General features: G+C 33.7%; 1 protein-coding gene across 34 annotated transcripts in view; it reads right to left on the reverse strand.

Annotated features, from left to right (window-relative positions):
* LOC145297554 (serine/threonine-protein kinase mig-15-like) overlaps positions 1–5,043 on the reverse strand; it is a 1,203,941-nt gene extending 1,198,898 nt beyond the window's left edge. For 32 of the 34 annotated variants that reach the window (XM_080143554.1, XM_080143544.1, XM_080143543.1 and 29 more), the window contains exons 1-2: positions 4,687–5,036; positions 3,314–3,379 (exon numbers count right to left, since the gene is read on the reverse strand). In XM_080143554.1, the coding sequence (XP_079999680.1) occupies positions 3,314–3,379; positions 4,687–4,743 (123 nt within the window). In that variant the 5' untranslated portion in view covers positions 4,744–5,036. Of the gene's footprint in view, positions 1–3,313; positions 3,380–4,686 lie in introns of all 34 variants that reach the window. The other 2 variants (XM_080143552.1, XM_080143559.1) reach the window with 1 other exon arrangement.
* Between the last annotated feature and the right edge of the window lie 12,129 nt (positions 5,044–17,172).

Here is a 17,172-nt window from a genome sequence, read left to right on the forward strand (position 1 = left end):
AAATAATTTTAAATGCTTTCAAATTCTGAAGGTCTACAGTGCATGCATTCACACCATACCATCTCATGTATTACCTCCTCCTTTGAGGGGCGGCCTATTGTCGGTCGTCGGTTAATTTTGCACCCAACCGGAATGCCCCTGTTAGGGAAGGAGTGAATATCTAGTTTCCCCCCCACACCTTTCGTCCTTGTGCCACTGCCACACCTCGCTAAAAGTGGAAAGCAAGTTAGTAATCCGAGATTAATATTTACATCAATCGCATACATTTTAGATGTCAGTAGATGTCAGTACATTTCAGATCGGCAAAAAATATTTAAATATATTTATATATATAAGGAAATAAGTTTTAGGAGTGGTGTTGGTGTAAATAAAAAAAATTAAAACGATGAAAACAAACTGTTTAGTTTAATTAGAAAATAATGATTTGTCATTATTGACAACCGAAATAATTACAAGCAGATGTTTGCAAATAGAAAGCATTATTAATTCGATGGAACGTGAAAGATAAAGTGCTCGGGTGAAGAGTAAAGAATCGGCATTCCACTGCGAAAACCGCAACTACATCACAATATGGCGATGATGGTAGCAGAAAGGTTGCGGTACACTAATAATAATAAAACATTTGAAACCATGGCATATAAAACCCATTTAAAAGGATAATAAATTATTCAAAGGTTAGTTCTTCAAATAGGATAGACAGACGGAAACTGGTATAAGAATGAGTGCATAAAGCAGAAGTAGTTGAAGATTTTGGCGAGTAGTAAAAAAAAAAAAAAAAATTCGTCGTCATCATCATCATCATATAAGAAAACAACGTTCTCATCTTCGACTACTGGAAGATGGAGAGGTTGATATTATTAACGTGTCTGTCAAGAGAAATCATCCAAAATATAGCACCAAAAAATGGCTAACACCATTTATTAGTTTCAGACAATCATTCTTTTTAATAATATTCATAAAGTGGTCTGCTATAATTAGATGATTAGCAGTTTTGAAAAAAAAAACTTGTAATCCCTTTCGTATTTCTTGACCTCCCACTTCCCCCATCATCTTTTCCTCGGGCAAAAATATTATATGCTGGCTTTTTTATTTATTTATTTATTTATTTATTTTAGACGATTTTCCTTTCTTTTATGGAATTATTCAAAATACAACAAAACAAAAGTGATAGGTAAAAAGAGAGAAAAGAAAATAGACCGAGATAAATAAAGAAGGAATGACAAAGAATTCTTGGATACAAGAGGAGCGCGAAAATCTCATGTTTTCTTTTTGTTTAAGAAGCAAAAACACACATTCGCAAGAAAATAAATTAAATTAAATAATCAGATTCGATCTCTTTCTTTAAATGTTAATTCAGGCCAAAAATGATGTCCTTATTCGACAGTTTAAAGCCTTAAAAGCATTTTCGAGTATCGAAATCTTGCGATATAAACAAATCAGCCATTTTATTAATCCATTAAAAAAATAAAAAAAAAAATTTAAAAAAAATGGCCGGCATGTGTCTATTTTGTGATTCTTCAACGTAATTGTTAAGCCTTTAAAGTGTCCATTAAAGTCTAAAAGCAAAAATCAAGTATAAAAATTCATAAGTTCAGTTTGTGTTCCTAAACAATTTGAAAGCAGGCGTCTCTGTTTTATCAAAGAACCTGGTGGGGGTATTCTTGTAAAAGGAATGTTTGGGAAGGAGGAGAGGTTTCTTGTCAATATAGACAAATTAGAAGAAAGAAATTATAAAAGATATGAGATTTTCTTGTTCCAATACACTATACAGTGTCTGATGCTGAATTATACCCACATTTAAAACGGACCTTGTGTCTAACTCTCACCATGGGGAGGCAATAGGATGGCTATATATATATATATTATATATATATGAGAGAGAGAGAGAGAGAGAGAGAGAGAGAGAGAGAGAAAAAGAGAGATCCGTTGGGGGCAGAGATAGAAATAGATAGAGAGGGAAGAGCAAATAGTAGTAAAAGAAAACATTTTTCAGCTGAATAAAAAAAAAAGTATCAACTTTTTTAATTTCACTAGAACACAAGTGCCCCTTTTTCTCTTGACAAACCTCGAATAAAAACAGAAAAGAAAAAAAATCCCAGAAATGGGTCATTTTTTTTTTTTTAGTTTTACCCAAACAAAGATCTATGTTGTACGAATGTATATACACATGCAAAAAAAAATGACTTTCTCTTCAGCTCCAATCAAAATAAAAAAAAAAGTTAAATCAGAAGATAATTTATGGCTAAAAGTTAACGATTCTGAAATTTCTCATTTTTAACTTTCTTCAATAACAAAGTTTTTAAATTGAAATCTTGAGAAAAATCCTGATACAAAAATTTATCAAGAATATATATATACAAAACGTGTTTTCAATGACGACAGTCATCTTCTTTATATATATATATATATTAAAGAATACTTATTACAATTGCTTAACAAAAGAGACGACACAAAACACTGACTTCAACAGAGCTATAACAATCCGGCGTTACTCGGGAGTCATTTTTAATAAGATCTTGAAAGTTAAACTTATTCCAATCTCATTTGATCATTGTGCTCGGAACCAAATTGTTAATAAATGTACAATCATGTTATGGCAATGTTATCTCAATTTATAAAATGATTGGATATAAATAGTTTATAATTCTGTATCAATACTTGAGCATTTGCTACAAATTTTGGAACAAATTTAACCTTCGGTATTATTATACAAACACCGTGACAGCGTTAGGGTTAGGGTTAGGGTTTAGGGTTAGGGTTAATTCGCTGTCACGGTGTTTGTATAAATTTACCGTTTTTTTCAATTAACAAAAGATTAAAATGAATGGCTTGTTTAAGAAACCGAAAAGTATTATGGTGGATTTAATTTTGTATTTTTTTTTTTTTTTTAAGTTAGTAAACCTAAGTTTACGCTATTGTGTTTTCATTTTAACAAATATTTGATTAACAATGAATCTGACAGGAGATAGTCATACAGATAATCTCTGTCTGTAAATGGGGGGGGGGGGAATTTAATCAAAAATAATCAGGGGCGATAAAAAATGTTTAAACTATATTTGTGAAGTTGGGGGTGTAATATTTTACCATTTCATCCAACGTAGTTTACACCCTAAAAAAAATGAAATTCTATTTTTTGGAGCAATTGCATAAAAAATAAATAAAAAATGCACGAAGAAATTCAAATTCATTCACTCACACAATACACACATTGAATTTAAATTTATTTTAAGAAAACTAAAGAGGAAAGAAATACAATTTCGATTTTTTTTTTTTTTTTTTTTTGTTTTTCATAAGAAAAAAAAACATTTCTTACTTTATAAACTTGGCCGTAGGTTCCATTGCCGACAACTTCGATTAAATCAAAAATTCCAGCTGGGTCCTGAAAGTGAAAGGAATAAAGAGAGAGAGAAAAAAAAAAGGTGTCAAATATATAGATTCTTTCTAAAAACATGACGATGACATAAAATGAACTTTAAAACTAAAATCAAATAATGCTTTAATAAAGTTATATTGAATAATTAATCAACAAACACATCACAATTCTAGCAGTAATCATTTTTGGTTCACTCAGATTGGTATCTAAAAATTTTCTTGTTCTTAGACTACTTTTATTTTAGCAATCAGTTTTAGACAATTATACATCCAAATACATATTCGTTTTAATTAACACATATAAATATGTAATTATATTGAGACTTCATTTAAATCGGGGTTTTAAGAAATATCTTGATGTATTAAGGGGGAGGGAGGTAGTCCACGAAAACATTAAAATTCCTTGTGTGCACTGTTTGTTTGTGTGTGTGTGTGTGTGTGTGTGTGTGCGTGTGTGTGTGCATGCATTTATTTATCAATTTAATTATAAGAATACACGATTTCTTAATTGCATTAAATTTATCTAAATACAAACACTTTCTCGCTACTACTGCTGTTTACGGACCGTGCTGATATAACGTCATAACTCATTCTTTACATCTTAACTTTGGTAACTATTCTGTACTTTCACCTAACAATTCAATAAAAAGATACCGTCAGAAGTGAATTTTAATTGAATATCCTATCTAAGGATGTCCGTAAACTGAAGAGTGCCATTTTTTCTAATCCAAACAATTAAAAAATGTCATAATAAAATATTAAGAATTTGCATACCTAGAAAAAAAAAAAAAAGTATTCGCAAAAAAGACAAAAATGACGATGCATCAAATATCTAATAATTTAAGATAAATAAATGTTACCCCGAAAAATCTTTATATTAATTATGGCATTAAAAATTAAACAAAAAATTCTCATTTTTTTCCATTTCAGTAATAGATGTGAGATGCTGCTGTCTTTGCACACACAGACACACACCCTATATTTATATTGTATTTTCTTATAACGAAATATTTATATAAAATCAATTAAGATGAGTATGCTTATATATAGGTAAGTATCTATAATGAGTGTTATGCTAATTGTGTCGATTTGAACCGATGATGTATTCGTTAAATTAGTATCTTAAGACATTATTTGTCGAAATCAACTTGTCTCGGATGTAGCAGGAAAAGAAATTAGAAAGAATAAGCGGTTAAAATAAATATCTAATTAAAGATATATAATTCGTAATAGACCGAGTAGGAGAGAAGAAAAGGGTCTTATATAGGAGAGAGAAAAAAAGAGAGAGGAATAGATACATATAGAGAGACTTACTCTCAAGCTCGATAAGTCTATATCATCCAGACTGACGTTCACACTCTGCGTCGCCATGTTGGGTTATAAGACGAGAGATTCCGATCGTTTTTTTTTTATATAAGAGAGGAAAAAATCTCTTTTTGTGTGTACTATTTTGTCTATTTCTCTTTTATGTGGCTTAAAACGGCTTGGAGTTTATCGGTATTTAGATTCCAGGCTCTCAGCGGTACATTTTCTTTTGTTGTCTCCACGCAAATAGCAAATTAGACATGTACTGTAAGTCGTACATGAATTGGAGTGAGATTAGGGGAAGTGCATGCGACTATTTACACATGGAAATGGCAATTGCCTCCTAACGGTTGCATTCTGGGTAATTCAGGGGCAGATAACCAACAGTGCCCTATACATGAGACGGTCTTCTTAAAATATTTATGTCTCATTTACCAAATGACATTTAATAATGCCTGTGTATATGCATTACTATATTACATTTAATAATAATACTGAGAATATTAATGTGTATATATTCATTAATTTGCTTTAATAATGCATATATATATATATATATATATATATATATATATTTACTAAATGGCATACCAGTTATTATAGGTGCCACAGGGCTTATTGAAGAAGAACCTGAAGTCCTACCTAACTAATATTCCTGGTGAACCAAGTGCAAATGAGATCCAGACACTTGCACTTAAGAGAACAACGAGGATACTAAAAAGAGCTCTCAGTTGGTTTCCATAAAAATCAGGGCAATGTTGGCAGCTGGTTTGGCTACCCCGTATCCAGCATTACAATCTTCAAAAAAAAGAAAATGAATTTAAAAAAAAAAATGAGTGTATGTGTATATGTGTGAATGTGTGTGCATTACTAAATTATTTTTAACAATATATATATATATACTAAATTGCATTTAAAAATGTGTATATATATGTGTGTGTATCACTGTGTGTATATATATACATATATGTATGTGTGTGTGTATACACACAGTGACACACATATATATATATATACATTTTTAAATGCAATTCAGTATATATATATATATATATATACACTAAATAAAATACACAAAATGCTGTTAAAAACACACCGAATATATGTCAGCCTATGTCATGGTAACATATATTGAGCGAGTTTCTAACAATATTTTTGTTAGTTTTAACTCATTTTCCCAAGCTTACCGTGTTTACCAGAGAGTGCCCCGCCATTTGCAATTTTCTGATACATCGGTAAACATGGTATGTTTTTCGAGCCTAATAAATATGTTACATTAAATAAAAACACTAAAAAATTATCCAGTTAGGTAGAAAAGTAACTTATCTTTCCTTTGATAACATTTATTTGTTATATATTTGTTTTTTGACAACTTTTTCGAACCTATGTGTACAGTAATACAAACCCAAATTTTTTTATAGAGACCTATCCTATCAGGTTATCTGAAGCTCAACGCATGTGGGTGGTGCATAACATAATAATAATTCAAGGCAATATAAATATAGTTAAATTTATGCGCCAATTCAATAAAGAAAACATGTAGAGATTAAAATGTTATAGAAATATGCATTCTAATTCATCTGATTTGTTAATTCATGCATGTTTTACTTATTGAACTAACAAACAAATTTAACTATATTTATACTTTGTTTTATGCAAATATATTATATATATATATATATATATATATATATGCATGTGTACAGAGATATATGTGTATATATATATATATGTTTGTGTGTGTGTGTTTATGTGTGTGTGTGTTTGTGAATATATGTGTGTAATATAATCGTGCTATTAAAGAGTAAATCTTTAACAATTCAAACCTTATCAAGATAAGAAAAGCTCAACACTATTAAGAGGAGCAAAGAATAATATTAAATGAAGGATGAGGGATAAAAGCTATATATAACTTTATTATATCATCAGAACAGTGAGGAATATATATATATACTAGACTACCCGTGGGTCAGTATGTTATATTAGCTATGGAATTCATGTATGAGCGTGACACTTGTGACATAAAGAAAATAGTTTGTTTTTTTTTGACATCACAGAAACATTTCTATGAAAGTATATTAAAATGAAAAATCACGGACGGATCACTCAAACATGAAAAAAATAATCCTCCCTAGTCATGAAAGTTACCTATTTTTCTGAATAATCGCTCAAAAATCGAAAATTAGACATGATTTTCCTATGAATCGAACGCTGATAAAAATCATTTAGCAGCAAAAATGCACATGAACCTACCGATGAGAAATATAAGAATGAAAAACCCATATTGGAATCCTTCAACCAAGTTATAGAAACTTAAAATCTAAAAAAAAAATGATTAATAAAACCTGAAGCAAAAAATAAAACCTAAATAAATAAAATAAAATAAAACTAATATTGAAACAGATTAGTAAATGTGTCAACAAATTCACCGTTCTCACACAACTATTTTTTATCTAGAAATGTAAACAAAAAATAAAAAAAGAAGGAAGGAAGGAAAAGGGACGGATACAGAGTAGTAGTAGTAGTAGTAGTAGTAGTAGTAGTAGTAGTAAGAGTAGTCTTGGCTTTACTACAATTGTTCTTATGTTTGTCAACGGGTTAAAGTTGTTTAGTTGTAAGAAAATAGCGACAGTATAGTTGTAATAAAGAATAGTTGCAAAACACCCCCACTCTTCCCATGTTAAATAATAATTTCGAAATAACCTTAATATTTCAGTGCGCAGGTCAAAATCTGCAAAAGAAGCAATCTGTGTCCATTTGTTTACGTTGTTATGGGTTAATGTTTATGTGTGTATGCGCAACCGGATGTTGTAAACTGGAAAGTGGGTTACATCACTCGTTACAAGGTCATTTGTGTTTTATATATATATATATATATATATATATATATATGTATGTGTATATATAAATATATGTATGTGTATATATAAATATATGTATGTATGTGTGTGTATATATATATATATTATATGTATATGTATATATAAAATAAATATATGTATATATATATATATAAAAATAGGTATGCATAAATATATGTATGTATGTATGTATGTATGTATGTAAGTATGTATGTAAAGCTCAAGGATTGGTGTGGGAATGTTAAAATCACACAGATGCTCTAGCATCATATATAGTTTCTCCCAATCTAATCATCTCCACGTACACGTTGTGAGTTCTGCTACGCTAATGGGGCTCTAGTGAATGGCGAGTGTTCAATGCCAGAAAACTGAATCCCCACTGCCTTGTGGGATAAGGTTTTTGAACCACAGGTTAAGGGTGAGGTAATCCTGATAAAAATCTCCGGAAGAGCTTAGGCCCTGCTGACTGCAACATTTATGAGCCACCGGCGTGTGGACCATGCTCTGGTGCCCAGCTATCTAAGTTTCAGTCATGGGTAAATGACATTAGTGGGGTAGAAGGAGATACTGCAAAATGTGGTGGAGGCAATCCTTCTAGGAGAGGACAACTCTTACGAGAAATCTGCAGTCAAAGCAATTACCAGTCATCTTACAATGGCTTGTCACTGAGATTGTTGCAGAGATGTAGAGAGTGGCACTCATGTTGTACAAGTGCTTTTCACTTTAATACAACGATGTACAGATGTTACTTGAGATCTATCTTTTATCTCTTAGCTTTTTCTATATTATCTTTATCTATTGTTATTTTCTATTGCAAGTCCTCTGGCAATGGAGTTGTGGCAACATGTACAGACTTGACCAGTTGGAGGTACACAGTCACAAATATGACAGGAACCCTATCTTAACATCGCTGTTGTGCCTTCACATGACAGAGGCCAAATCCGGTGGGGGTTTATGTGACTGAGCAACCCTATTCAGGAAGAGCACTGCTCACTCAGTGTCTTGGGAAAGTGCTAGAAAAGGTGTACTAAAAATTGTCTGTCATACTATCACTGGTTAGTTTCCTGCGGCTAACGGTGGCTCATGTAAGTAGGAAGAAAACAAAAATGTATCTCCAAAAAGGAGTAAAACTCCATTTATGCTGTTGGAATGTATGCACTCTTCTTGATAAAGGGTCATCCAACCGTCCAGAGTGCAGAACAGCACTTGTCACTGCAGAGCTACGGAGACTGGATATAGATATTGCTGCTCTATCAGAGACCCGTCTCTCAGGAGAAGATCAAATGACAGAGGTATCATCAGGTTACACTCTCTTCTGGATTGGTAAAACGGAGGGTATCCATAGAAATGTTGGAGTCGGTTTTGTGATTAAAACATCCTTGGTTGATACTATGGAATTTCCTTCCAGTATCTGTGACCGCATCATGAGAGTTTGTGTTCCTCTCTCACACAACAGATTCATCACTATTTTTTCGGTCTATGCACCAACCCTTCAAGTGAGTCAAGATGACATCTTGTGTTTCTATGAGTCTCTGCACTCTGTTGTTGCATCTACACCAATTAATGAAAAACTTGTCATTCTTGGTGATTTCAATGTCCGTGTTGGGAAAGACTATGAGACCTGGAGTGCTGTTGGCCGCTATGGTATTGGTACCATGAATGCTAACGACCTGAAGCTACTAAAGCTGTGTTCAGAATTTAATCTTGCTGTCTGTAACACTTTCTTTCGCCGTAAACTGAAGCACAAAGCTACTTGGATACATCCACGTTTAAAGCATGGTCACCTAATTGACTTCATCATAACTCGAAAATGTGACCTTCGAAATGCATATACTTTTGGTGTCATGCGCAGTGCTGGATGTGACACTGATCACAAGTTGGTGAGAGGAAAGTTTAATCTACAAATCCATAAGAAAGTTTGTCATAGTGGTGTTAAGGTACCTAGTTGTATTGATGTCGCCAAGTTAAAGTTGCCTGATGGTCAGAAGAGTATGGCAGAAAAGCTTGATAATCTTGCATTTGATGATACATTGGTGAATTTTAAGACTCAGGTTTATTCTGCTGGTGCTGAAGTCCTTGACTTCAAGAGGCATAAAAACAAGGACTGGTTTGACGACAACAATCTTGAAATTAATCAGTTGCTGATGAATAAACAGACAATTTATGAACCTTTACTTCGTGAAGATCATTCTGATCATACAACTAATTTGTGATAATACAAAGAGGTCAAAACCACATTGCAACGTGAGATAAGAAAAATGAAAAACCAATGGTGGATGATTATAACGGAGCAGATCCAAAAGGCGTTTGACACAAAAAAATTTGAAGGAATTTTATGGACTCCTGTACCAAGTATTTGGTCCTCCTACCTCTTCAATATCTCTCCTGATGTCGAAGGATGGTTCTGTTGTCATTAAGAATCCAGAAAATATCTTGAAAAAATGGCAAGAGCATTTTACTGATGTGTTTCACAATCCCTTAGCAGTAGACGCTGATGCAATTGATAGCCTACCACAATGTGATATCATATTCAGAATGGATCGTTTGCCTAGTCTGGTTGAGGTGCAGTTGGTTATCACATAAGTCAGTGGTGGCAAGGCACCTGGTTTGGATGGTGTTCTAGTGGAGCTTCTTAAGATTGGAGGTGTTAATATTGCTAATGCTATCTTTGGTTTTGTTGAGGAAATCTGGGAAGGTGTTCCTGTTCTACTGGATTGGATTGATGGTGTCTTGGGGACCCTGTTTAAAGGAAAGGGACAGAAGAATGTTTGTGACCACTACCGTGGGATCAGGCTTTTGGAAGCTGCTGGGAAAGTTCTCGCACGACTTCTATTAAACAGGTTACTGGAGGATGTTTGTCCTAATGCTATTCCAGAGTCACAAAGTGGCTTTAGGTCTGACAGAGGAATTATGGATATTATTTTTTAGCCCGACAAGTCAAGGAGAAATGCATTGAACAACAGATACCACTGTATCAAGTGTTTGTGGATCTAACCAAAGCATTTGACACCGTTAACAGGATGCTCTTTGATTATTCTTAGAGAAAGTAGGGTATCCTCCAACCTTTGTTAGAATATTCAAGGAACAGCACAGGGATATGAAAGCTTCAGTTTCGTTTAACAGAAAATTGTCTGATGAAATCCCAGTTGACAATAGTGTCAAACAAGATGATATTCTTGCCCCTACTCTTTTCTCTATATATTTTGCTGCTCTACGTGCTCATGCATTTCGAGGTTGTGATAGTGGTGTCATGTTAAAGTTTCGAACCACAGGTCACATTTTTAATCTTAGAAGATTTAATACCAGAACCAAGCTGCATCATGTCTTGGTCAAGGAGTTTCTGTATGCAGACGATGCTGTTTTTTGATTGCACACTGAGACTGATATGCAGCATGTAATGGATAGCTTTGCTGATTTCTGCACTGCCTTTGATCTGAGGATCAGTCTGTCTAAAACAAAAGTGATGTTCACTCCTGCACCAGGCCAGTCATACGTGGAGCCGAACATCATGGTCTGGGAGTAGTTGATTCATTTGTGTACCTTGGTAGTTCTCTGTCAAGCGATGGCTGTCTTGACACTGAAATTCACAGGCGAATTCAGAAGGCATCTGTAGCTTTTGGAAGGTTGGAGAAGAGAGTGTGGTCTAATCGTGGCATCACAGGCAAGACTAAGATCTGCGTTTATGAGACCTGTGTGCTAACCACACTGTTGTATTCATCGGAGACATGGACATTACATCAAAGGCACATTAAATGGCTTGAACAATTTCATCAAAAATGCTTGAGATGTATCTTAAACATCAAGTGGCAAGCACAAGTACCCGATGCTGAAGTCCTTGTGAGAGTATGTTGCTCTAGTGTTGAGACCCTTGTAATCAGATCTCACATGCGTTGGGTGAGCACGTTGGTTCGAATGAAAGATTGTAGGCTGCCAAAACAAATTTTTTACAGGGATCTGGAAAAGGGCAAGCACCCTCAACACAAGCTTAGAAAGAGGTTCAGGGACTCTACAAAGAATAATTTGAAAGTCTTACAAATCGACATCAACACATGGGAAGAACTTATTCTGCAAAGGCCAAAGTGGCGAAAGCTTGTACGTGAAAGTTGTGATGCTCTAGAGAAAAGAAAGCAGGCCCACAGCAATCTGAAGTGAGAGCTTTACAAACGTTTAATTGATGGTCTTAACCATGACACACAGAGCTGGAAATGCGACACTTGTGAACAAGTGTTTTTATCAAAAGCTGGCTACATCAACCACCTTAAGTCGTACAAAAGTCCTGTTCAGGTCAACTTTGCACCTATTAGTCCGAACCAAACGATCTGTTTAACATGCAGCAAAGTTTGCAAGTCTTCTGCTGGTTTGAGAAGACATGTGATTGTTCATAGGAATACCCTTCAACCTCCAGAGGAAGTAAACTCGATGAAAATTGCTCAATTTGTATGTCACATCCACTTCAAGATGTGCAAATCTGCGACAGGAGTGCAGAGTCATCAGAGATGGCATGGATGACAAGATTGGGAGAACTCAATGTGACGGCGATCATCTGGAAAGATGCAGCAATCATCATATGTATGTATGTATGTATGTATGTATGTATGTATATACATACATATATATATGTACATATATATATGCATATATATGTATGCGTGTATGTATGTATGTATGTATATATGTGTGTATAAGTGTATATATATACACTTATACACACACACATATATACATACATACATACACACATATATACATACATACATACATACGCACATACATACATACATATACATATATACATATATATATATACATATATATATATGCATATATATATACATATATATATATGCATATATATATATATATATATATATATATATATATATATATTTTATTTATAGTAATATTTTCGCTTTATATAGATGTATGTTCGTATGTGTCTGTGTGAAAATATTTAACCAATAAATTCTTATAGTACTGATCACATAACACTAAAATTAACAAGAAATACTAATCATACACCAATAAATAAATGAATAAAATCTTTGTTTGAATTGATGCATGACGCGTACAGTTGAAATTCAAAATGTTCATTTTAATTTGGCAACATACATTATTTTTGCGCATGTGCAAATCAAAGGTAGCTTGAAGTGGTTTTCTTTTTAAATCTTTCTAATCTGTTTTATGTCGATAGCTCACAATGTAGGAAATGCAGCTGGAGCACTAAATGTTTTGGTTTCGATTCTAGCTGATGGCACTCAATTCATTTTTGCTTTAACTTTTGAAAGCAGTACTATATATTAGGCACAATATAATATTCAATAGAAAATTTGCTCTGTAAAAATATATACGAAATCTGCATAAATTAAAATATATTTAAGCATATTTTATGACTGGGCAAAGTCGAGCGCCCCCAGCTAGTAAACGAATAAAAATTTATACTAAATATTAGTGATGGGACGATTCCAATATCTTCCTAATTCCAATTCAATTACTGATTCCAATTCCGATAAAATTACAAATTCTTTACTAAATTCTTGATTCCAATACAATTACCGATTTCGATTCCAATTCTTTACAAATCTCTAAATATTTAACTGTATAGTTGTTATTTTTCCCCCAATTACTATAAAAACAAATATTAAATCTGGATATATTTTCTCAAAACGTAGAAACACTTGTGGGAGTGGCTGATCTATAGATTTTAGTTTTAATGGTAGTTTAAAATCAATCAATATTTACCATTTTATTATTACTACTAGCAGTGAAAGATTTTGCTTTAGACAAAATCAAACAAAAAAGATAATTAAAAGAATTGTTTTTTGCATCGGAAAATAGGCACAAATTTTTCCAATTCTAATACTGATTCTGACGCACCCAAAAGTTCCTATTTTTCTGATTCCCGATTCCGATTAGTCATCACAATAATATATATATATATATATATATATATATATATAATGAAAAATAAAAAATTACTTTTATTTGTTCATCAAATTTTAAAAAAAATAAAAGATTTATTTTTTTATCCTATGGTGTTTTAAAAAGTGGGTTTTTCTCATCAGAGCAAAGAAAATTAAAATATTACGAATATGTATAAATTTGAAAACTTCAAAAATAATAGAATTTTTTTTACTTAAAATTTTCATATATTTCAAATTCATGCAAACTAGTTAAGTTTTTGCTTCTATTTTGGTTATTTTTTCTGAAGAAAAAGGCTTAATATCTGAAACGCCATTGAATAAGGTAATTGATCTTTTCTATAATTTAAATTTTTGATGTGATCAATTAATATTGTAATTTCTATTTTTCATTATTTCAAGTTGTCAAATATTAAGGCTCTATCTATAATATCAAGCATCCTTTTATACTGATAGGATCTAATATACAATATTTATATTTATGTTGCTCAATCAGGGAGACCTGACGTTGCTCGAGATTGATTGACTGATAATCAACCAATGTTCCACATTTCCAATATCTTTATTGTCATCAAAATCAATGAAATTGATCATTCATCAATCAAATCAATCGATTGCTTGCTTTAGTCAGGAACCCACCGTGGTGCACCTAGAGAAAGCTTCCCGTGTCTCTCCACAGTGACTTAGTTTACAATTCATTGTAGTTTTTTTGTTGTTGTTTTTTTTAATTCAAATTTTCACCCCAAACAAGGCACAGTGCCATTTTGAATTAGGGGGCTACTATCGGGGACATAAGTTGCAGGGGTATTATGAAGGGATATGAGTAGCAAGATGTCTGTTCACATTACACTTGAACTTCTGCATGTCAGTACAGTTGGGAAAGCAGAATCCCGGAAGCGAGTTCCAAAGTCTAACAGTTCTGGGGAAGAAACTATTGGAGTAGAAGGCTTTCTTACACCTAGGGATCTCTACTGTGAAGGGGTGGATTGTACTACTGTTGATTTTATTAAATTATTTTTGTATAATAAGTTGAATTAATATTTACATGGCAAAAGTCAAGTACAATAGTTCAGTTGTGCTCTAAGTAGAAACATTCATTTTGAACATGCCTCTGTCTTATCAAAGAACCTACTATTGATTTTATATGCTAGGCCCGTCTGCTTGTGCAGTAATAAAACTTCTCAAATGAATACACTTGTGATGTTAGGCTGTATAAAAGTATTAATTTTGGTCAATATTGTATTGTTCCTTCTTTAATTTTAAAAAAGTAGGCCTAGCCATTTTTGAGTCCATAAAAAAGGAACAAAAGTTGTAGCCCATTGAGTTTGAATGAGCGCTTTACGTCAATTTGGTGGTTGTGCTTATTTTTGCATTAAATACTAATCCTTATTAATTCCTAACAGTGCATTATACAGATAATATAATACTTAGTTCGCTGCACCTATGAGAACTAAGATCCATGCAAAATTTTAGCCAGATTTAAGATAAAGTAGAATTTAAATACTGACCCCTATTAATCCTTAGCTGTGCATTGATAATTAGTTTGTTGCATTTTATCATAGCAAAAGTCCACATGAGATTTCAGCCAGATTGGACCAGTAGTTTCCAAGAAAAAGTGAAACGAACAGGCAAACAGCCAGGCTAATAGAAATCTATAACAAAAATCTCACGTCTGTTTAAATGTATGTATGTATGTATGCAGGCATGTTTGTATGTCTGCCTAAAACATTCGACAGAGGCGATGGATTTTCACGAGATTGGTGTTGTTTTGAAGTTCAACTCGTCGGACGACAAATATCAGAAAATTGGCTAAAATCATTAATTCCTTCACCCTCAACTGGGCACTTTTCTATAGGTAGAGGTCGCTTTTTTCACCAATATTTTCGAAAGGTATCCCCTCTTTTCGATTGACTCGCCTTAATTTAAATCTACGTTACTTCCGGTTTGGCAATGGACACAACAGCAAAGACATCAAGTTTTTTTTTTTTTTCACGTTCTTTTCCTCCTTCGCGGTACGGGTTCGGGCCTGCCTACCTACTACCCCTTTTTTTTTTTTTTTTGCTCAACACACACCTCCAAACACCCGGGCAACGCCAGGCACCCAGGCTAGTATAATATAGAAGAAGATAACGATAAAAATGTCACCCTAAAGAAAATAACACTACAGCTTTATTTTAAAACTTTTATTGAAAAAATCAATTCAGGTAACTTGATTATCTAGTCAAGCTGACATCTATTCAATGTAGCCACCTTCAGCCTCAATCACTGCTTCGATACAGGTCCAGAATTGAGAACATGCCTTTCCCACAAGAGCCGGTGAGAGTTCAGCGAATACTTGGCAGATGGTGGTGCTCAGGCTGGCTTTGGTGTTGTGGGAGGTCATGTTGGTGATGTTCTTGATGTATGATCAAACGAAGTAGTCTAGTTGGTTCAAGTCAGTGGAGGAGGGGGTCAGTGAGAGAAGGGTACAAAGTCGTAGCACTCCTTCTGGAGCCAAGTCTAGGTCTCTTTGGACTTGTGGGCTGGCACTGAGTCCTTCTGCCACATCCAGGGTCTGCCAGGAGCCACCTGATTGCACCAGGGATCACCACATTCTCCAGCATATCCAGGTACACTTTGGTGTTGACTTTCAAGCCGGCTTCGAAGATGTGAGGTGGCATGATGTGGCCCTTACTTGAAACCACACTAAAGACTATAACCGTGGCCGGAAACTTTATGTTCATCATCCTGGGGATGCCCTTGATATTCGTGGCAATCCAGTGATGCACTTTGAGGGTGCTGGCCATGGTTTTGTTGTCATAACTTAGATCGGTAGAGAGCATGATTTGTACAGTGGCGCATCTCCTATGACGCTCGTTGAACATTGTGTCACTTTCAGACATGATAGGCTTCTATTGCTCTTGTGATTTGTAAACAACTGGCCAACTAGTAGATGGTCTACAACAAAAAAAGAAAACCGGTTTCCATCATTTTCTAGTGCAACAATTTTATCTTTCCACCGTGTATATAAAATAAGGTGAATGAAATCTGGATGACGTTTCTTTGATCATTTTATTTTTTACCTTCTTAGCAACTGATCCAGTTTTTTTTTTTTTTTAATGAGGTTTTTTGCAGTGTTTTTTTAGTGTTTCATTCCTCTTATTGTATTTCTTCAGCTAGTTCACCAGATTTGATCAACACTAAGTTGATCTTCACAGCTTCTAAGTATAATTTGATATCTGCTGGATCAAGTTAACAATTCCATTAGCCGTAAACTCTGATAAACTGATGAACGATATCCATCTTTTAACATAGCAAATTTTAGAGGTATGTCACCCTTGGAAAACTAACTTAAGTCTACTTGTACTCAAATTTGAATGCTAGGTCAAGTGATTCTATTCAACAATGATACAAAATTTTGACATCTTGCAATCATTTTTCTATGAGTTCACGTTTTTTCTATAACAGGTGTCGCCTGACTTCAACATAATTATGTTGTGTGGATCGCTGGTGGTTACTTTCATAAAGAGCAGTGATGCTTACCATACCAAGAGAAAGAGAGCAGGAGAGAGAAAAAAAGAAAGCACTGACAGATTATAACACTGATAGTTACTTTCATGAAGAGCGGTGATGTTTACCATACTAAGAGAGAGAGAGGGGGGTTGACAAACCTTAACAGTGATAGTTACTTTCATAGGGTATTCAACCTTGAGCTTAAACAAATGGTCATAATAGGT

The sequence above is a fragment of the Euprymna scolopes genome, chromosome 18 (genome assembly GCF_053919585.1).
Source record: "Euprymna scolopes isolate OS-2025 chromosome 18, ASM5391958v1, whole genome shotgun sequence".
Classification (NCBI taxonomy): domain Eukaryota; kingdom Metazoa; phylum Mollusca; class Cephalopoda; order Sepiida; family Sepiolidae; genus Euprymna; species Euprymna scolopes.